The 22,223-nt window shown below is 41.9% G+C and overlaps 1 protein-coding gene across 1 annotated transcript in view; it reads right to left on the bottom strand.

Moving 5' to 3' along the window:
• Window positions 1–22,223, bottom strand: part of LOC141079538 (anoctamin-9-like) — a 107,246-nt gene that overhangs the window by 20,511 nt on the left and 64,512 nt on the right. The window contains exons 3-6 of the mRNA XM_073565349.1: window positions 21,233–21,346; window positions 18,216–18,352; window positions 16,637–16,686; window positions 9,534–9,592 (exon numbers count right to left, since the gene is read on the bottom strand). Of these exons, the coding sequence (XP_073421450.1) occupies window positions 9,534–9,592; window positions 16,637–16,686; window positions 18,216–18,352; window positions 21,233–21,346 (360 nt within the window). The remainder of the gene's footprint in view (window positions 1–9,533; window positions 9,593–16,636; window positions 16,687–18,215; window positions 18,353–21,232; window positions 21,347–22,223) is intronic.

Here is a 22,223-nt window from a genome sequence, read left to right as displayed (position 1 = left end):
GAGGATTTGGCCCAAGGAGCGTGACTGCCTGTAACCAATGATCAGCTCTCCCAACCAAGGACAGGAAGAGACGTTCTAGATAAGATTGAGCACATATTACAGGTAAGGCTTCTTTTTCACCTCCCCTGTTTTTTGCGGCCCGTTTTTAAGGGCTGTTTTTGCGGGCCGTATTGCCGTGATTTTCACTGTCTCCCACAAAAAGGGGCAGCAAAAAGCCTTCTCGGATTGCTGTTTTTCCCTGTTTTGTCAAATAGGTGGGGAAAAATACGGCGATCCGCAAATATGGTGTACCGCAAAAACAAGCTTCCATTGTTTTTGCGGCACCATTGAATTCTATTGCGGCCGTGTCCATGAGCCATGAAAAATATCGAGCAAGCTCGATATTTTTTCACAGCTGTATCTACGGACGTCAAGGCCATACAGCACTCCGATGTATTTTTGCGGGCCGATTTTGCAGCCCCATAGAAATCTATTGGGACCGCAAAAATCGGCCTGCAAAAACACAGGACGCGTAAAAGAAGCCTTAGCTGAACAGCCTTTTCGCATGCTTCAAAGGTTTCCCCAGTAACAGGCTATATACAGAAGAGAAGGTGATCTACTAGTATTGAGCAAAGTTTGCTGAAGAAAATAGAAACAGTAACCTAAAATTAATACATGTTATGAAAATGAAACTGGAAAAACCCTTAAAGTTTACCAGATTAATACAATTCATAGTTACACCAGGGTGCAGTCGTATAGTAAAAGATCACTCTACACAATCATTACTCTAATATTGTCATATTCCCCACATTCGGAGCAAATTGAGTAAATATCTGTAATTATTATTTGACCTGCTTATTATTATTATTATTATTATTATTATCCAACCTGTACTTTTAGGTGATTGATCCTTTAATGGACCTACTGCAATCTCCGTCTAATCTCTCCCATTAGAAAGTCTCATACAAGCAAGCCATTAAAAAGAAAGTAACGAGAGCTTGCAGGTCCTGTAAAACACCAACTACACAGCCTTAGGCCAGAGTCGGTTTTTCAGACATCAACATTTAAAGGTACACTATCAAATATAATCTCCTAGGTTAATGAAGCAATGTATCTGTAAAATTGGATGCTACACAGATGATCTGTATAGGATCCCATTGCTTTATTGTGCACTCATTGACTGGAATAGGTCATTCTCATCCTAAGAAGAGAATAGATCTTTTTTTCGCACAGAAACTGTTATGACTAAGAACCAAGGAGTTTAAAGTGTCAAAATGCATAATAACTCACATGTCTGAGGCTGGTTTCACACTTGCGTTTTTTTTCGCGGTATTTTAGCGCTAAAAAACGCATGCGATTTTTTTTTTCCTATACTTTGCATGGGATGCGCTTATGTGCGCATACACATGCGTTTGTATGCGTTTTTCCGCCCATGCGTTTTTTTGCGGTATGCGCTCGGGCGCACAAAATGCATCCTGTTGCATTTTTTGGGCGTCCGACTTGCCTCAAAAAACGCATGCGCACGCAATGCGTTTTTTTTCAGCATTGGCATGCTTATGTATGCGTTTTTTTGCGCATGCGTTTTTTTTTTTACCATTAGTTGGACAATGGAATTTAGGGGTTTGGGTTAGAGTTAGGGTTAGTTAAGGGGGTTTAGGGCTAGGGTTAGCTAGGGTTTAGAGTTAGGGTTAGTATGGTTTGGTTAAGGGTTAGGGTTAGTATGGTTTGGTTAAGGGTTAGGGTCAGGGTTAGGGTTAGGGTCAGGGTTAGGGTTAGGGTTAGTAAAGTCATGGTTTGGGTTAGTGTGAGGGGCCACCTAATGTTGGAAAAAAACAAACGCGGTAAAAACGCACTAAAAACGCATACAAACGCATAAAAACGCTGCGTTTTTTTCATGCATGCTCATAAAAATGCTTGAAAAAAACGCAGCATTTGTATGCGTTTGTATGCGTTTTTTCAATGCGTTTTTTTGCGGGAAAAACGCGCAGCAAAAAAAAGCAAGTGTGAAATTAGCCTTATTGACCTTTTGCCTAATCATTTTATGAAAGAGGTTTTTGACAATTTTGGAATAAACATTGATTTTATCTATTCACGTGCGCTGGATCCACTACAATTTTACAGGTTATTCTCATCCAATACACAAAAAAGAATAGGGCATGCTGAGATCTTTTTTTTACATGGAAACTAATTGTGTGTGAAAAAAAATGTCATCTGAACAACCCTATTGAATCATTATTCAGTGTGGTGTCAGATTTTTAGGCCTTGGTTAGACTTGGGAGTACAATGTGAAAAACTTGCACATCAATACCCGGCACTGCTGCCGGCCCTCGGACCGGAGTGTGCAACTGCATGTATTTCTATGCAGCTTCACACTCCGGTCCGAGTGCCGGCGACAGTGCCTGGTACTGATGCGCAAGTTTTTCACATTGTACTCCCAAGTCTGACCACAGCCTCGCCTGAACGAGTCCTAAAGGCGATTTTACATTTCAGTTGCCTTGTTGAACTATCATTCAGCATTGAAATTCTAATTGAGATTTCAAACTAAAAATTATTGGGATCTAGATCAATACAACTGGGTTTAAATGACCAGCACAAATCATGATTTATTTATTTTTTTTGAATTGTAGTAAGTTTTCCATAAGGTTAGGTTTCCACTGTGCGGCTTGTTATACACCTGTCTGGGTATCCCAGGCTCTGCTTCCTTCACCTTGGTCTGATGCCCTCTGCTGTGCTCAACATCAGATTTTCAAATTGCCTAGCATGGCTCAGTGACATCATCTCCCTAATCCTATTTAAAGCCTATTAGGGCACACACCTGTGTATTAGGATTGAGACTTTAGACTTCGGCTTTGTGTGTTCTACCTTTTGTGCATTCTGAACTTCAACTTGCTTCCATCCCTGCTGTGTTCCACATAATCCATCCTGCTGCTCTTGAAATTTTTCAGTGTGCCAAGTCCTCTCATCCCTGCTTGCTGCACCAAAGTCTGGGTTACATGTGTCTACCCGGACTTGAGGCCCAGGGGATCCAGCCCACACTAGGTGAGCCTAAATACGCTGCTGCGTGTGGCCATCAGCTATGCCCACTATCAGCCACCAAAGAATACATGAATTTGTTGTAACACTGGAGTGTTAACTGCAAATTTGTGCGCTTATCCATGTCTGCAGGTGGCTGTTTATACCGCGTATGATAGCACGACTTTGAGTGTTTTGTGACGCAAGCGCCGTTATCACGTCTGGATGCCCGTCCGCTGTTTGTTTAAATCAGCTCCATATATGAGTAATCCGGACGTCGGCCCGCTATATGTTGAATCAGCGCATGCGCAAGATCCCTTTGACTGACTCCTATTACCAGCCTACATTGAGTGCTTTACGACGCAAGCGCCGTCACCAGTTCTGGTCGCCGGCCCGCGGTATGTTGAATCCACGCATGCGCGAGATTCCTTTGACTGACTCCTATTACCAGCCTATACTGAGTGCTTTACGACGCAAGCGCCGTCACCACTTCCGGACGCCGGCCCGCTGTATGTTGAACTAGCCCCACATGTGAGTAATTTCTATGGATTTAACAGCATAAAAAAGGCACATTATTGTGACTGGGATTCACCTCCACTTTCCCCTGAGGAAGCCACGCTACGGTGGCAATACGAGTGGGGCTTCGACCCACCCCCTCCTGGCACATCATGCGGGTATGAGGACTTTGTTAGGACTTTCTTGCCCGGATTGGTTTTTTTTTTGTCATTCAGGCATTATTTTCTTTCTCTCCTGGAGACTTCTTTGTCTTTCCATCTGCAGCTTTAGTGGTGCACTTATAGGAATGTGCTACACTTTTGGTTATATTACAACCTGAGGCTTATTTGCCTTTGAGGGGCTTCATTCTATCTATACCTTATATAGGGTGCTGTTTCTTACTTATTGTGATATTCTATAATTTTTTTTGTATTTCTCAAGATGGGGGTTTATTCCTCATGATAATTTGTATTGGTATAAGCTTATTTGCTATCTTAGCCTGTCAGTATAACTGATATAGTGAACCATTGTGTGATGTATATCATCTGGTCCATTTTTTATGTATTATTACAAAGGCCTTAGGTCTCTTGTTTATTTACACCAAGCTTATTTCATCATACTCCAGGATTTTTTACGTATCACATTTTCCAACTTTATGTGTATAATGCCCGGTCATGTTACTAAGTGACATTTTTGTTCACTACATGCTTTATTTAGGTCCTACTTTTTACATGTATTCACATATTTTATGATACAGCTCTATTTCATGTAATTTTGCCCAGCATTTTGGAGGAGGTGAGCAATAGATCCCCATCATGGGATCTTTTGTCTATGGAGTGTCTTTCATGGCCATTTTTTTGGCTTTTTAATTGTTTTTAATTGGATTTGTCACTTGAAAATGTGTTTTTTCATATGCGAATAAAATTTATCATTGTTATTTTCTCAGTATCTTTTGATATTATTATATTATTTTGATTTTGGGGTTAATCGCGCCCTTTGTACACACATCTTCCTTTTGTTTTTTATTTCAATTTTTCATGTGGATCGCCCGCCAGGGCCATGGGGTAATCGGTACCGGGCCGGTATCTCAGAGGGAAGTGTCACAGCGGCGGTGACCCGGTCCGTGGCCCTGGGCGCCCATGAAAAAGAAATGGTGTTAAGCATGGCTGATTAAAGTTTATAAGAGGATGATTTGTGACGCCACCTGTGGTGTTCGGCAATGAAGGTGTTAAGCCGACGGTGCAGACAGATCCTCTGGGACAGATGGTGTGGTGCAGCAATGATGTTGTGGCCCTCCACAGGTAGGGCTGTAGTCCCAGGGCAGTGTAGGTAAAGAGCTAGTGAGGAGAGCGTAATGGTGCAGTGTTAAGCACAGAGATGTAGCAGTGCTGAGTCGGTTGGCGCAGGAATAAGCGGAGGACACCAGGGCATGTAGTTCCAAAGCTTTACACAGTCTGTTGTGCATACAGGTGCCCGCCTCGGTGCTGTGTCCTCCAGGTCAGGGGCTCAGCTAACCTCCAGGCAAGATGAAGTACTCCGTTCCAACACTCCGCCAACATATGTCTTCTCTGAACGTCTCCTTTCTAGCGCTTGTAATGAAGTACTTGTGGTTGTGTGTTAAACCCAAGTTCCTCCTTTAAGATGTTCCTTTGAACTCTACTTGTACGGCAGACAGCTGTAGCCTGCTTCAGGGACTCCTTGCTACCAAGTCCCAGCTCACTATCGATGCTGTTGTGCCCCCAAGTCTTGTGTGGGAATAAAGTGGTGACAACTTCTATTCCTCCGGTGTCTGCTGCAGGACCATTAGTATCCATACAACCTCGGGGACCGGACCCCGGCCATGCGCTTAGAACTTGAGAAAGGGCCCTGCTCTTACCCTAGTCCTTAGTTCTCTTCTTCTCCTCACGTTCCGTACAAATCTTTCTTACTTATGGAGAATCATGAAACAATCACTGACCTCAGAGAGACCAGTCAAAGAAAACACTGCGGCAGCCGGCAAAGGCGCTCAATCAGTGAAATCCTAGGTGCATTGCTCCCTTGGAAATACGAATATGCAAATAAAGTCAGTGGAGCCTCATTTCAGAGTCTCAAACACGGGACTAGCCAAATCTTCCTCCAGGGAAGGACCCAGCCAAAGAGTGGCTCCTTTCGGAAACCACCATTACCACCATATTAAGTGGCCCTTTAAGTCAATATCCAGCTCTTTACGAGTTTACAGATATGACAAGGGAAATACCATGGCCAGGTATCCATCCACAGACAGCTGTTTCGGGGTGTTGCCCCTCATCAGTGTGGAGTAGGATTCTGGCTAGGTGGGAGCAATGCCTAGTAGACCAACATCATGAAACATTCACTGACCTCAGGGAGGTATGTGAAAACATACCGTGTTCACTTTGGCTACCAGGTATCATTATTTCATGTTCCACGGCTCATACTCTTTTATTGTGGCCACCTAGCTACTGATTTTGGCACTGTGTGTTCTCAACACACGTTTGTTTTTTTACATCAAGGTCTTTTGATCAGTTCAGCACAATTTTTAATGCTCATATGCACAAATTGTCTAGATTATGGTCTTTAATTAGTTGAGCACCTTTTTTTTTATCAATTTCTACACTTTATACTGTATTTTGTCGCACTTTTTTTGGTTGTATATTTAGTGTGGTATATTGCATTTTTTGCACTTTATGGCCATATATTTATAATGAGCCACTCGGTCACTTGGTGATTGAATGGTCATATATACAATAAAGAGTCACCAGGCCATATAGCCATTGCACTTTATTATTGTGAATTATATGCATATAGTAAAAAAAAATTTTTTTAAATAATTTTTTCTAGCACACCCATTATATTACACTTTTATATTTATGAGGCATATTGTAGATATTGTTTTTACCTGGTTTTATTAAATCAGCCTTCATTATATTTGTTTGGGTCACCTTATATTTATTAACATTGAATATTATATTATAAATTATATTTTTTTTGGTGTCCCATTTACTTATTAATTTATTTTTGTCGTGTTTTTTTGCTTGTCATTATGCACATGTAAAATTATTTTATGTGTTATGTTCCAATAAAATATACATTTTTTCACTTATATTTTATTTAGTAGTATTTTTTACTTAACCCTGCCGAGCTTGTAATACCCTCCAAATCCAGTGGTTTTCTTTTTAATCCTGTACGAGGAATAGTACAGGAAGTTGAGCAAGTTGAAGAAGTAGGGAGGTGCTAGCTGGGTGCAAGGACGTGTGTGCGATACTCCTGGTGAGAGCCTGACACTAGAGAGCAGAGAATACAGGCAGAGTGAGTGCTGACAGCCCAGCAGCTCAATGTGTGAGGGGAGAAGACAATCCTGGAGCTGAAGCATGTCTTCAGACCAGCCAGGTTACCAGATGTCCCACAGCCTAATTCAGAGAAGGATGCTGCAATTCATTCCAGGTGTCCCAGGCATCTGGACACTGCAGCCCCAAGCTGGATCCTTGCGCAATTCCAGAACTGATACGTTAAGAAGAATTGCTGGCACTTGTTGTTCCACTGTTGAGGCATTTATAACAGATATACTTGCTAAGAAAGTCTTGTTAGGACTTGTGGCTCCACGTGAAGGGAGTTCATAAGAGGGCCATTCGGGAAGTGGATTTTTCTCTTAAGTGCACCAACATCTGCGGCAATCGGATCCCCAATGTTGGAGTCTTATTTGCATTATTGCAGCCATTTCTGGGTTGTGCTATTAGTTAGGATTGTGTTTGCTATTACTTAAAAAGAAAGTGTCATCCTTAACTGTGGCTCAGCAGCATAGGTAGATTTGGGGAATTTAGGGTAATCCCTAGGGAGTAGAACAGTAGAGATATCACACCATATGGGATCACAATATCCAGGCCTGCTGCAAAGCACATCCTTTACTTTTCAGAGTTTCATCTATCTGTTGTGTTTGTGTGCTATCATGTGTTTGCTGTTCCTTGTTATGTCTCCTGCCTCTTAAAGCTTTTAATCCCTGTACAATAAAGGGGGTTTTACACTAAGCGATATCGCTAGCAATATCGCTAAAACGTCACTGGTTTTGTGACGTTATAGCGATATTGCTAGCGATATCGCTATGTGTGATACTTACCAGCGACCGGCTCCCCGGCTGTCCATCGCTGATCGCGCGAGAATGTCCGGCTCCATTTCTCGTCGGGCGCTTCCTGCTGTGACTTCCTGCTGTGACGACGAGCGACGCGTGGAGGCGGGCGGGAGGACGTCAGGATCGCTGTGTGTGAATGGTAAGTATCGTGCGCTGCGTCGCTGCTGAATCGCTGTGAGATCTTTCTGTATGAAAGCTCACTAGCGATCATTTAGCGATGCACCAGCGATCCTGACCGGGTCGGATCGCTGGTGCATCGCTAAATGTAAAAGGGCCTTTAACCTGTTGGGTTGTTTTAATCTCATCTCTTGTGAGTGTGTATGGAGCATGGACAGAGGTTTCCAGAGTCAACCCATGGCAGAAGAGGAAGACCCTCATGCACTCCCCTAGAGGTCCCAGGAAAATTTGTGTGGAGGCACTGCACCATACTCAGGTGAGAACTACCAGACACCCAGTCCACAGACGTGTAAAGGGGTATTACACAATTAAGGGACTGAGCTAATGGGACTGACATGATTCCTAAATTACAACTTGTCAATGTCAAAGGATTTTGCTGTCAATGACAAACATGTACAGGTTACATTCATAGTTTTATTTGACCTCTGTGTCCATAATGTAACTATGGGTAGACCAGAGGATCTATTTTTTTTTAAGGATTCTTCTTAAAAGGGAATCTGTCATCTTCCCCAGTTCCTCCAAACTGCCCTTATGCTTTATTCAACCCTTAATATACTTTCAAACAAGTCTCTTTTAGTGGTTTATTGCTTTGTCTAACACCATAAAATCATTTTTATAAGTTGGCCAAGGTTAATTAATGGTTGACTAATTGTTGGTCATTGTTTTCCCCAGACTGATAGGCCCACTAATCATGTTATCATTCCCCTGGGGGCGAGAGTGTTATTGTCACGGGTGTGTCAGAAGCTGCGAAAGTCTCTGCGCTTGGCCTCGCAGACGCTTTCTTTACTCTTCTGACTCTTTGACCCAGTGGCAACCTTTCTCCGGCTCTAATTAACACACCTGGACTGGGAGTTTATAGACTTCCTGCCTGTTTCTGGGAGTCACGGGTGATATTTCCATTTCCACCTGTTGAGGCTTGGAGCTATAGCAGTCGACTATTTTCCTCCTTGGTGTTGCTGGAGGACGTCTGTGTTACTTCTCCGAGTCTACTCAAGATAACTGTTCCCCTTGTTCGTCTATCCCAGCTGTCTTTAGTGGTAGTGCGGATCGACTAGTGTCATCCCGTCATTCTCTAAGTAGGGCTTATCGCCAGGGTCAGGCAGTGATTAGGTTCCTGCTCAGGGATAGGTGCAGGGCCTATATAGAGACATTAAGGGAAGACAGGGTGACTTTAGATCTGCCTAGGGGTCCCCACTTCCCCCTCCCCTAGTGTTGGGTTCCCTTCCACTCATTCCTTTGTGTTGCACTTAGTCTTTCCTCCACTGTGCGTGACGGTTCAGACTTACAAGAGTGGGGTCAATGGTTGCGCTTTGCAAGTCTCTTGCCTCCCTGACAATGTACAGTAAACTGGGTTCATGCTCCCCAGCTTCATTGGTGCACTGCACATGACCAGGGAGGCAGTGGTGACACAAGACTCCGCCAGCCGCCACTGGCTCTGCAAAACCAATGAATCCAGGTTGCTCACACCCGACTTACTGCACATTATCATGGAGGTAAAGATTGTCAAAGAGGCAGTGGCGACACCACTTTTACAAGTCATGTAACTCACTCCCAGAGGGACATGATAACATGATTAGTGGCACGATTTTATTTCACATTTTAAAAGCACATGTAATGAATGAGTTTTTTTAACCCTCTGTTAGTTATCAAGTTATATTGTTAATATTTTTTAATAGAATTTATAAAATGAAAACTACATAAAACATTAAATAAAATCTGAAACAAAACAAAACCCACAGAAACTCACAGCGTGTAATGGGAACGTGGTTTCAAAAGCTCCAACTTTTATTAAATCATCCAAAGTCTCTGAAAAACAGATAGACATACAGATCAATGGAGCCATTGATATAGGAAGCATTTAAAATGAAAACCAATTATGCATTTATTACAGTGCGGTAATACTTTACATCTGTGTGTGAACTTGGCCTCATAGAGGAAAATGGGTGAAATGTTAAAACTAAAGGCTCATTCAGACGTCCGTGCAAATCAGTCAGAGATTGGAGCGCAATGTATGGCCTGGCCCATAGGTCTCCAAACCCCAGCGTGATAGCCTCATTTACATGTTATTTGACAAGTATTTTTAATTAAAAAATATGGATTATATCTGTTTTCAAGAGACTGAAGTGTTATAGATAACTATTAGATTAACTATTTTATCAACATGTTACATCAATGATTTGTAGTCATTACATTAAGCAAATCCAATATACAGTTCAGGCAAAAATTAAGAGACCACCAACCAAATCCCTGTCATGGGCAGCCCATTCTCCAGACCTGAACCCCATTGAAAACCTCTGGAATGTAATCAAGAGGATGATGGATAGTCACAAGCCATCAAACAAAGAAGAACTGCTTAAATATTTGCTCCAGAAGCAGTGTGAAAGACTGCTGGAAAGCATGCCAAGTCGCATGAAAGCTGTGATTAACAATCATGGTTATTCCACAAAATATTGATTTCTGAACTCTTCCTGAGTTAAAACATTAGTATTAGTGATTATGAACTTGTTTTCTTTGCATTATTTAAGGTCTGAAAGCACTGTTTTTTAAAATTTTTTGACCATTTCTCCTTTTCAGCAAAAAAAACAAATATATTGCTTGGAAATTCGGAGACACAATTTACAATTTACTCAAAAATAAACCTATAAAGAGAAAAATCGGACAAACTGAACATTTGAAAGTGGTCTCTTAATTTTTGCCAGAGCTGTAAATGCAAGTTTTATAATACTGTACTAGATGTAGAGAGTAACATCTATATTGTGTGTTTAGGTTGATTTTGCACCTACATTTTGGAGAACATTTGATGGTACAGATGTAGCCGAGCTGAATTTGGTAGTACAAGCGTTTCTTTCGTCCACTGTAATACGTTATTTACATTTGTTATTGAGTTTACGCCAGTTTTGGATAATTCAAATCCATGTATAAGTATATAAGGGGACAATACAAATATCTCTCCGAGGATCTGTTTATACCAAGGAAGGTGACGGTCACAAGAGGGCATTCTCTACGTCTGGAGGAGAGGTTTCTCACCAACATAGAAGAAAATTCTTTACCACTAGGACAGTGAGAATCTGGAATTCCCTGCCTGAGGAGGTGTTGATGGCGAACTCAGTCAAGGGGTTCAAGAGAGGCTTGGCTGTCTTCCTGGAGCGTAACAGTATTGTATCTTACAGTTATTGTTAGGTTCTTTAGAAGGACGTAGATCTGGGGATTTATTCAGACAGAATATAGGCTGAACTGGATGGACAAATGTGTTTTTTCAGCCTAGCTAACTATGTTATCCATCTGACAGTGGACTCCCAGGAATCGTGGCCAAGGCCAAATTTATTAACTGAAGTGAGAGAAAAGGGAAGAAACTTTTTCTCAAGGCAGACACCAAAAGATGGTTTTGCCTAAGTGAAAAATATATTCCAATTTTTATAAGGCGGTGCCTTTTTGATTGCCGTAAATTTTGCCAGTATTGGTAATTATCAGCCATTAACCCTTTCACCCTCCAGCCTGTTTTCACCTTCCGTACAAGGGCACATTTTACAATTCTAACCAGTGTCACTTAATGTTGGAATAACTCTGGAACACTCCGACGTATCCTAGTGATTCTGCAAATTATTTTCGTGACTTATTGTACTTTATGTTAGCTGGTAAATTTAGGTCAATATTTCTTATGTTATTTATGAAGATATTGGAATTTTGGTGAACATTTTGAAAATTTCACAATTTTTATGCCCTAAAACCAGAGCTTTATGTCAAAGAAAATAATTAATAAATAACATTTAGCACATGTCTACTTTACATCACAATTTTTTTTTTTCTTACGAAGTTAGAAGGGTAAAAAGTTGATCTGCAATTTTTCATTTCTCCAACAGAATTTACAAAATCTTTTTTAGAAGGACCACATAACATTTGAAGTGACTTGGAGGGCCTATGCAACAGAAAATACCCAAAAGTGACACTATTTAAAAAACTGCACCCCTCAAAGTGCCCAAAACCACATTCAAGAAGTTTATTAACCCTTTAGGTGCTTGACAGGAATTAAAGCAATGTGGCAGGAAAAAAATGAAAAGGGTTTTTTTTTTCCACAAAATGTTGATTAAGGGTGGTTTCACATTAGCGCTTTTTAAGCGCATGCACGGCTGGGGGTAGCTCCGCCCCCGAGCCGGCTCTCTGCCCGGCGTGCCCGCCCCTTGCTTGTAGCGCCGCTTCCTAGCGCACAGCGGCGCCTGCGATCGGCGCACCCTATCTTTAGCATAGGGTGCGCAGATCGTGCGCTAGTTGCGCTTTGACCTGCGCTGCGCACTTTTGACGGTGCGCCGTGCGCGCCAAAATCTGAAAAGTTTGATTTTGGCGCACCGTCAAAAGTGCGCAGCGCAGGTCAAAGCGCAACTAGCGCACGGCCTGCGCACGATCTGCGCACCCTATGCTAAAGATAGGGTGCTCCGATCACAGGCGCCGCTGTGCGCTAGGAGGCAGCGCTACAAGCAAGGGGCGGGCACGCCAGGCAGAGAGCCGGCTCGGGGGCGGAGCTACCTCCGGCCGTGCGTGCGCTTAAAAAGCGCTAATGTGAAACCACCCTTAGCCCCAAATTTTGCATTTTCCCCAAGGGTGAAAGGAGAAAATGGGCCATTCAATTTGTTGTGCAATCTCTCATACCACATGTGCAGTGGAAAATTACTGTTTGGGTGCACGGGAGGGCCTGGAAGGGACTGAGCACCATTTGACTTTTGGGGAGCAAAATTGGCTGGGATAGCGGACCCCATGTCATGTTTGCAGAGTTTAATGTGCCTAAACAGTGGAAACCCCGTACAAATGACACCATTTTGAAAATCGCACCCCTCAAGGAATTTATCTAGCGCTGTGGTGAGCACCTTGAACACACAGGTGTTTAACAGAATTTTATTAAGTTGAGCTGTGAAAATGGAAAAAAAAAAAAAAAATCAAAAAAAAAATCACATTTTTCCCTTAAAAATGCTGTTTTCGCCTCAAATTGTTCATTTTCACAATGGCAACAGGAGAAAATGGATTGTACAATTTGTTGTGCAACTTCTCCTGAGTACGCTGATGCTCAATATGTGGTGGAAAACTTCTGATTGTGCACATGGCAGGCTTTGAAATGTAATGCGCGCTATTTGACTTTTCGAGCACAGATTTGGCAGGCACCAGGTTGCATTTCAAGAGCCGCTAAGGTGCCAAAACAGCAGAAACCACCCACCATGTGACCCCATTTTGGAAAGAACACCTCTTGAGGAATTCATCTACGGATGTATTCAGCATTTTAAATCCATAGAATTGTGTAATATTAGGCTGCGGAAATGAAAACTTCTCTTGAACGTGGCAATACCCCATATGTGGCTGTAGAGTACTGATTGGCCACAGGACAGAACTTGGGAGAGAAAGGGTGCCATTAGGTTTTTGCAGTGCAGATTTTTCTAGAATAGTTTGTGGACTCCATTTGCAGAGACCATAATGTGCCTAAATAGTGGAAACCCCCCTCTCAAGTGACCCTTTATTGGAATTTACACCCCTGTGGGAATTAATCCATGGGTGTAGTGATGATTTATATGCTATTGATGTTTTCCAGAAACAAACACGCATAGTGCAAATTGCAGAGTGAATATTGCAAATGTGCAGTTGTATTGTCCAGTACATTGTAGTGTCCAGTACATGGTGCCCAATTTGTGCTTGTGGAGCTATGCGTTTGTAAATTAATTGGTCTCTCCTCTATAGGTAAATGTCAAACCAGTCGCTGCTAAATGCGGTATAGGCAGATCGTGGGGCTCATAATAGAAAGTGGCATTTGAATTTAAGAGAGCAGATTTCGCTACATTTCTTTTAGTGTGAGCTATGTCATTTTTCCAAAATCTTTGTGCTACCATTAACGTGAACACCCCCTATACTTCTGTTAACAGGTGACGGACCAGAGATGGGACTTGTTTTTTTCCTCGGTTGAGTTGAAGCTTTTATTGGAGGAATTTTGTGGTAAAGGACATTTTGGATCAGTTCACATTTACCCTGCACTCTACACTGAGTACTTAAATCAGGGTTTCCATCCAAATATCTGAAACGCGTGATTCAGATGAAATCCTCGACTGAGCCATTCATTAATGAGGCAGCAGAGTTACTCTGGACTCCGTTTGGCTTCTTTTTAGCGGTTGTCCGGCTTTTCATAGGTGCACAAAACTGTGTTCTACCGTGCTTTGTGCACACCTTAAAAGCTACCTAAAAGGATGGACAACGCCGGATCATAGGCCAGGCAACATCCAAAAGTGTCTCCATCTGCCTCTATAATATGGAATCTTCCTCTGGAGTTTCCGTCTGAATCATGTATTTCAGAAATTTAGATGGAAACTCCAATATAAGCACTCAGCATAGAGCGCAAAATAAATGTGCGCCGAGCCTTATCGTTATCTTTGTGAGGCAGAATGAAAAAATCAACAGCAGGTGAAGAACTGGCTTAATTTATTTTTCACTGTTCGATGTGCGATTTAAATGATTAACCGACTTTATTCTTTGCGTCAGATACTCAGATACCAGATTTATATCTTTTATATTTCGCTGCTGTCACACACTAAGAAATGCTATTTCTTTGTTTTACAAAAAAAAGTTTTTGCATCACTATATTTTGAAAGCTGTAATTGTTTTATATTCCTGCCAACAGAGTCATGTGACTACTTGTTTTTTTTTTTTGATGAGTTAACATTTTAATTGGTATCATAAGCGGGCACACATTATTTGATCGCTTTCTATTCTGATTTATGGGAGGCAAAGGAATTGTTTATTGGGGTTTTATTTATGCCGTTCCACGTGCGGTAAAATTGATAAGGCAGCTTTATTCTTTGGGTCAGTACGATTACAGCGATACCTCATTTCTATCATGCTTTTAAAAAAACTATTTTAGAAAAAAGAATTGCTTTTGCATCTCTATATTCTGAGAGCTATAGTTTTTTTTATTTCTCTACTGACGGAGCTGTATAGTGGCTTTTTTTTGCGAGATGATCTTTTTACAATTTATATTTACATTTTACTTTTTTAACTTGTTTTGATCCACTTTTTCATCAAACTGCTGAACACGCAGAGTTTTTTGCCACAATTTTTTTGCTACGTTGTTCACTAAATGGGATAAATAGTGTGACAGTTTTATAGATCGGGTCGTTCCACACGCGGCAGTACCAAATATATACCTTTTTTTTTTTGGTTTATTTTTGTTCTTAAATAAAATATTTGTATTTATTGGTAGACTGTTTTTTTCCTTTGTTTTCTGATTTTTTTTAAATAATTCCAATTTTTTAAAACTTTTTTTTACTTAGTCCATCTAGCAAACTTTAACTGTTATTATTACTCTGATTGCTGTTAGTGAGACACAGACAGAACATCTTTAAGACCATAAAACAGTAAAAAGTATGTCACTGTGCTACTGTGCTAAATGGATATGTAACAATAATCAAAAGAAAAAAAGAAATAGCAAGAGGATGGCAGAAGCCAAAATAGGATGAGGACACTGAAAAAAGCAAAAAACTGGAGATCAAAGATGCTATAAAAAAAGCGAAAAGTAGTTACAGCATGGTCTAACAGGCATGCCATAGCTGGCGGACCTTAAGGTCATCATGTGACCTCGGCTTGCCATGGCAATGATTGGAAGTCCGCAATGACGTCACACAGGTGCTGATTGCAAAGGAGAGGTAGCACCCTCCATCTCCCAGCCTCCCAAATGATGCAATCACTATTAAGTTCAGCATTTAGGTAGTTATACAGTAAAGCCCGCGGTTGGGCGGTGTGGGCACCACTCTGTGCCGTGGGAGCCAGGGATCAGCTGTCACTTAAGCCTCTAGAGATTACCGTTGAACTAGAGTCTTGCAAATCAATCAAACCTATAGTGTCGGTGTTCATAAGGGTAATGCAGAATAGCCACCCCCACTAAATGCCTTAAAGTCCACAGAAATTTAGCACTAACCCTGCCTTCAATGTGCTTTTGTCTACGAACCATAGCTATAAAGTAATTGCTTCTTTTTTATTATAAAAATTGAAAGATGTGTGTTATATATTTAGGACAGCTGAAAAAACCACACATGTCCATGAAGTTCAACCGAGAGATGGGTGATGACAAAGGCAGTGGGTTATAGGTACAAGCAGTAGAAAAGCAGGAGATAAGGTTTTAAAATGTGTCAGTAATATAAGCTGTACCAGTAACACTAGGTTACTCAGAGGGTTTAATGTGACTTGATTATGGGTCCTGTTTTTTTTAATAACTAAAAGAACCTGACTTGGAGAAGTCAATCCTATGATCTAGTCTGGGGTTTAAAGGCCTATTAACACCAGCTGGGTCAGCTCAGCAGTGTGGTGTGTGTTGAGCCTGGAGAAAGGCAAGGCTGCTGGCTAGTCTGCTCTGCAATGAGAGGCGTTTGTTTGGTGAACTTGTTTAATACAAGTGTGAGCCGCTGCTGGGAATACCAAAGTTGGTGAGGCTGCAACGTTTATGTGGTTTCATTCTGCCTGAAGAACAGGACTGTGTATGTTATCCATTGATAAAAGAAGGTTTCATTTTCAAGCTGTAAAGTTTATGATGGACAATAAACTACATGCTGTTTATTTAATACCCTGTATCAGGTGTATCCAAGACCCCAGAGCGTGAACCCCTACTAACCATAATGCTTGATCCAGTCGGCCCTAAAAAAGCAAATTTTTCCCTCTTAATCCTGCGTGTTGATCAACTTTCAATACAAGGACTTTATACAATTCCTTAAGTATTTGTCATTTTCTTTTAAAAACGGAATTACGGTAAGCCATTTTTTAAACCATTGAGTCTCCCAGCTAAAGCCAGCTCCTAAGGCAGGTTGTTCCACAGATTATATTTTTACTTACCTCCTGATTTAATTTTTATTTTGTGAAGTATAAAATGAACAATGCGAATCCTACAAATGACATAAAAAGGACATCAATATTAGCATGAGGAAAACAACTAATAGTACTAAAAAGCTGCCAGTAAATACATCACTACCGATCTACAAAAAACTGCAGAAACAAATCTGCAATATGACCATTTTGATCTAAACTGTAAAAAAGTACACATAGGGAATGTGGAGACTGCACATGCGCACCTTTACTTCATTCAAGACAGGGCTGAAGACTTTCTATTCTCAGTGTTCCGAAGCCCTATCCTCAGAATCGCAGGGGTCCCAGTGATCAGACCCCCAGCAATTAGCAAGTTATCCCCTATTCATAAGATAATGTAATGTTTTGGGAACAACTAGAGATGAGTGAATAAATTAGCAGTACCCTGTTGCAGTAACAATTTCAGTATTCCGTGGGTGCTGGAAGAGTCAGGCGCATCACCTTCAAGCTGCCGGCATCCCTGTCTCCTCTTTAGACTAGCTAGCCTGACATGAGATCATGTGTGCCACATGTGGGGAAGGTGACTTGACGGACAGACTTGACTGGAGGTAGGAAGGGACGGTTTGTGCACTATAGACGGAGATTGACAATGACAGAAGGGTAATAGCTGGGAAGACAGAAAAGAGTGCAGTACCGCGATTTGACCACAAGATGGCAGGGGAGTGTAGTTTAGGACTTGACATCAGCTTAGGGCTTAGGAAACTGCTTAGTCATGGGGGGCGGGGAGATAGGAACCCAGGAGGGGAATTCCCGGTGAGAGAGGGGATAAATAGGACAGGGTGGGGTTCTAGGTAGGCTAGTCCCGGGAGGAGCTCAGCAGAGGAAGACTCAGTACAGAAGACGGAGAATGGTGAAGAGCTCGACCAGGGGACTGACGGAAAGAGACAGTCAGGGGGGTGGCCCTGACACGATGTACCGCAGGACAGACGAGGCCCCGGGGGTACGGATTGGACGACGACCTCGGGCAGGTGAAGCGCTGGCGGTAGATTGGTCTAGGACAGCCCCAGCGCAAGATCCGCGAGGGACGTCATCACGACTAAAGGAAAGGTGAAAGGTACCCGGGCCTGGAAACGGAGAACTGTAGAGGAACTGCAGTGCATGGCTATGGTCGTCGGGAGGATGGCCAATAAACCCGGATCTGTTACAACTGAATTCTGCCTCCGTCTCGTCTTTGCATTGTCTGGTAAGCAGTGGACCACCCCCCAATCCCGGCCCCTACCACATTCACACCACAGTGGTGTCTGCAATCTGCATCCACTGAATGTAGAAAGAAATCTAGCATGTTATTACAACAGAAAAAAAAGTGTCAATACCTTTGTAAGTCACAAGAGAATGACTACATTTTAGTAATTACTCTACCTTTTGTATTTGCGAATATTCTTATGTTATAAGTGGAATCAATCTTAATGGTCAGGTGATTGGGGGTGGAAACTTTCGTGGACTCAATTGCTTTGCAAATAACATTTTGTACATTTGTAAATTTTCCTAAATCTATTCCAGGAGGGCAAAAGTGGTATAAAACACAACAAAATTCATTGCGTGCCATCACCTGCTTGTTTCAGAGACATGTTCTTCATTTAGATTTGTGGTGCCTTGGTCTGGATTTTTGAGAAGTCTGACATATTTCCTGAAAATATCGGGAGGTGCCCGCACCCCATAAAAAGTCTTTTTTCCATCTTTAGATTTCTACAAGATAATAGAACACATAATATGAAGAGTTTCATTGAAAACATAGTTTTTACATTGATTTTCATGCCCTTACAATCATTAGTATGAGTGATGAGCGAGTATACTCGTTGCTCAAGTTTTCCCGAGCATTCTCTGGTGGTCTCCAAGTATTTTGGCGTGCTTGGAGAATTAGATTTCGTCATCTCAGCTGCATGATTTGTGACTGCTAGACAGCTTGAATACATGTGTGGAATGCCTGTTTGTTCGGGAATTCCCACATGTATTCAGCCTGTCTGCGATTGGCACGGAGCGTAGAATACGGATGAGAAATATACGGCTGGTGAGAGGTACCCCATAGAGAATCATTTGTCTGTGTCTAATGCGTGCTTTTAGCGCCTCTCACTCGGCCGTATTCCTCGCCAGTGTAACCCCGGCCTTAGGCTATGTTCAGTAGTAAAAGTAAATGTATTTTGCACCCCAGAATCCAGTGCTTGAATTTTTTAGTTTTTTAGCTTGCACTGCCACTAATTCATACAAGGATTATAGTCATGTGAAATGTGATTAATTTGTCCCAGGAAGTGTATCAAATCATCAGAAATAGGTAGTATGCTATTTATTCTTGCTACAATTTTTTTCTGCATGGATTTTTTTTAAACACATTAAAAGGATTGTGAACAGCCCTTTCACAGGGATACCGTGACAAAAAGGGCTCAGAAGATCGTGGCGTTTGGTTACACGAACCACTGCACTGATTAGAGCTTCATCACCCTATTAATCAGTGCAGGTTTCCTTGCTGTCATGGCAAGGGATAATCAGTTCTGCTGATCTCCTGGAGCTCTCCATTCTGAGATGTCTCAGCTGTTCAGTGTTGGTCCCTCCCCTCTGGTTTATAAGCTCACTGGCACTTGGGAGTTGCCAGTGATAGTTCTACTTCCTGGTTTTGTGGTGAAGGAGGAAGTTCAGTGTTTGGAGTTGGCGATTGGTCAGTTTTTCTGGAGATTGCTGCGTGGAGTTGGTTTGTGTGTTTTTCCTTATCTTCACACATTTGGTTTCCCCTTACTATACCCTCTTCGGTTTCCAACTCTGTTGTTTTGTGACTGCATTTGTATGATTATAGTTTTCTAACCCTGTCTGTCTTATTAGTTGTTTCCTACACACTTTATCCCCTCTCCTCCCTGGGTGGGGGAGAGATCAGATAAGGGTTAAGTTATAAATTACCCTTCAGGACTAATCCGGGGGACCAGAATAGACTACCACGCCCCTAGACAGAGAGATCAGATAGGTGCCCACAGTCCCTTGACACTGCGTGGAAAGCCCATTCAAATGCTTTGGATGTAGATTACTCATGGATTGAGATGTGGAATATGCAGTGAAATGCATTAAAAGCCGTAGTGTGAACTTGCCATTAGGTATTCCTATATTAATCAGCCTATAAAAATTATTACGTGTCAAAGAGTTTGTCTGGTTATTACAACCCCTATTCACAGTGTGACCATCGGAGGATTACTGAAAGTACTTTAGTCAAAAGCCCAAACAAAAAGGTAGTGAAAAGTTTAGAGTTTTGGGGCAGCACTTCGCGGCATGATGTGGACAGAGCTTCTTCCGGGAAGTGGTTGGAACTTAAGTGTCAGGTGGCCCTGTTGCCCCAGTGTGATTATATTATGATAATTATGATGTATTCAATATATTCCAAAATATGACCTGTGTACTACGTGTGTCTGATATGTATGTGGTATTTGTGTATGCTGTATTTGCCTAATATGTAAGCGTTGTGTGTGAGCATCTAATGAGGAAGGCTAGCTTGCGTTTAAGAATTCTGTTAGTATGTTCCATTATCAGGAATGGACAAACAGAATTTTTGCCTAAATCGGAGCCATCGAATAACTGATGCAGACACAAGCAAAGCGGTCCTATAAATTACTATGGGGGCCACATGGACTTTGTTATTTGTCCAAACTGAAAAAAACCTTCTGCATGATGTTCTTTTTTCCTTTCTAGAAACCAACACCAAATGAAAACCAGACAAACCCCACATTAATCATTGGGACCTCTCTACATGAGTAGATATGCCATGGATCCTTTTGGGGTATTCTGTGAGTAGTGTGCACTGTGTGCATGCAATATGTGAGCAGTGTGTGCGCTTCATGTGTCTAATGTGTTAACACTGTGGGCCTAATTCATCAAAGCTTTTACATCAGAATGGTCATAAAAAAGTTTTGAAAAGTCACAAAATTTTGGCACAACTTAAGAATGGGCTACAATGTTACACCTTTTGGCGTTTGAACGCCACTTCTGTCAAGCATCGACAATGTGGGCAAAGCTGGGGCAGGATGGGAGCGGGGCATTCGCTGCTCGTCATGAAATTTGCTACGCCACAAATCTTACACCATCAGGGAGTGCAGTAATATTTGTGATGAGGTGCACATGAAGGCGCACACAACTTCTCTCCTCACCGGATTCAGTAAGAGGAGCTTCTCACTCTATCTTGCACACTCATCAAGACCTTCATGAGAATCACTGGTCTTGTGGAGTCAGGGTCTGTGTGGGCTGTATCCATCTACTATGTAAGTGGTGTGTGCGCTCTCTGTGCATCCAATATGTCAGCAGTATGTGCTGCATGTGTCTAATATGGGGGTCAGCAGCCCAGACATATTGGCTATACATGGCCCAGACATTTTTGATGGCTGCCCTGCCTATCCATACACCTCAATACAGAATTCAGAAAAGAAAATCTTGTCCCGCAGCAGCTGAGACCGGTTTTTCTATGATCTCAGTGTAGCCTCACATATACTTAAAATTGTCATAAGAGTTTTGGTGAATTTCCCCCAGTGTGTTCGACCAGTAGCCGCGGCTTTGTGTCAACAGATCAGTGATTATACGTTCTTGAAAAATGCTGACCTTTATCTTGAAGCGCTTCTGTTCCAGTACAGACATGTACTGCCGCCTCTTCTCCTCAGCCTCGCTGTCAATAGATGTGCTTTCACACACCAGCACAAAGTCCCATTTCAACTCCTAGCAAAAATGAGAACCTGATTAACATCTCCCTCCTACATCATACACTCCGGACCTGACTGAGAGGTGTGCCTCGTACATGCATTTACGGCAAATATTTTGGTTTCGCATTTTTCTATAGAATACTTGAAATCAACAAAATCCTCCTATAATGAAGTCAATAACTTTGTCACGCAGATAACACAGTAAACAAGATCGGGCATGTCTGACTAGCAGTTGACAAATTTCTTTTGTTCTCTGCACAGCACCTGTGATCGTAAGCATGCTCACTTCACATTGGAGGTCACTTTACTGTTGTCAGCAATAATGCCTACATATTGATGCTGACTAAACTTTGGAAACCATCATGGGGCCTCCAGATCCATTCTAGGCCAATAGCTCTGTTATAGCAGACAACTTGGAGGGTCCAGTACAATGGAAACAGTGGCACTGCCTATAGGGACATCCTGCTTAGATCTTCTACCATTTAAGAGGAATTTTCTAAACTACAGTTGTGCTTAAAAGTTTACATACCCTGGCAGAATTTTTGCTTTCTTGATCTTTTTTCAAAGAATGTGAATGAGAACACCAAAACTTTTTCTCCACTCATGGTAAGTGGTTGGGTGACGTCACATATTGTCAAACTACTGTGTTTTCTCTTTTTAAATCTAATGACAACCCAAAACATCTAAAAGGACCCTGATCAAAAGCTCACATACCCCAATTCTTAATACCATGTATTGCCCCCTCTAACATCAAGGACAGCTTGAAGTCTTTTGTGATAGTTTTGGAAGAGCTTTTTTTTATTTTCTCAGATGATAAAGATGCCCACTCTTCTTGGCAAAAAGCCTCCATTTCCAGTAAATTCATAGGCTGTCTAGCTTGAACTGCATGCTTG

Source organism: Dendrobates tinctorius, unplaced genomic scaffold (genome assembly GCF_039654945.1).
Source record: "Dendrobates tinctorius isolate UK_male_01 unplaced genomic scaffold, ASM3965494v1 ptg000677l, whole genome shotgun sequence".
Classification (NCBI taxonomy): Eukaryota; Metazoa; Chordata; class Amphibia; order Anura; family Dendrobatidae; genus Dendrobates; species Dendrobates tinctorius.
The sequence above is the reverse complement of the archived record's forward strand: the minus strand, read 5'-3'. Positions and strand labels throughout refer to the sequence as shown.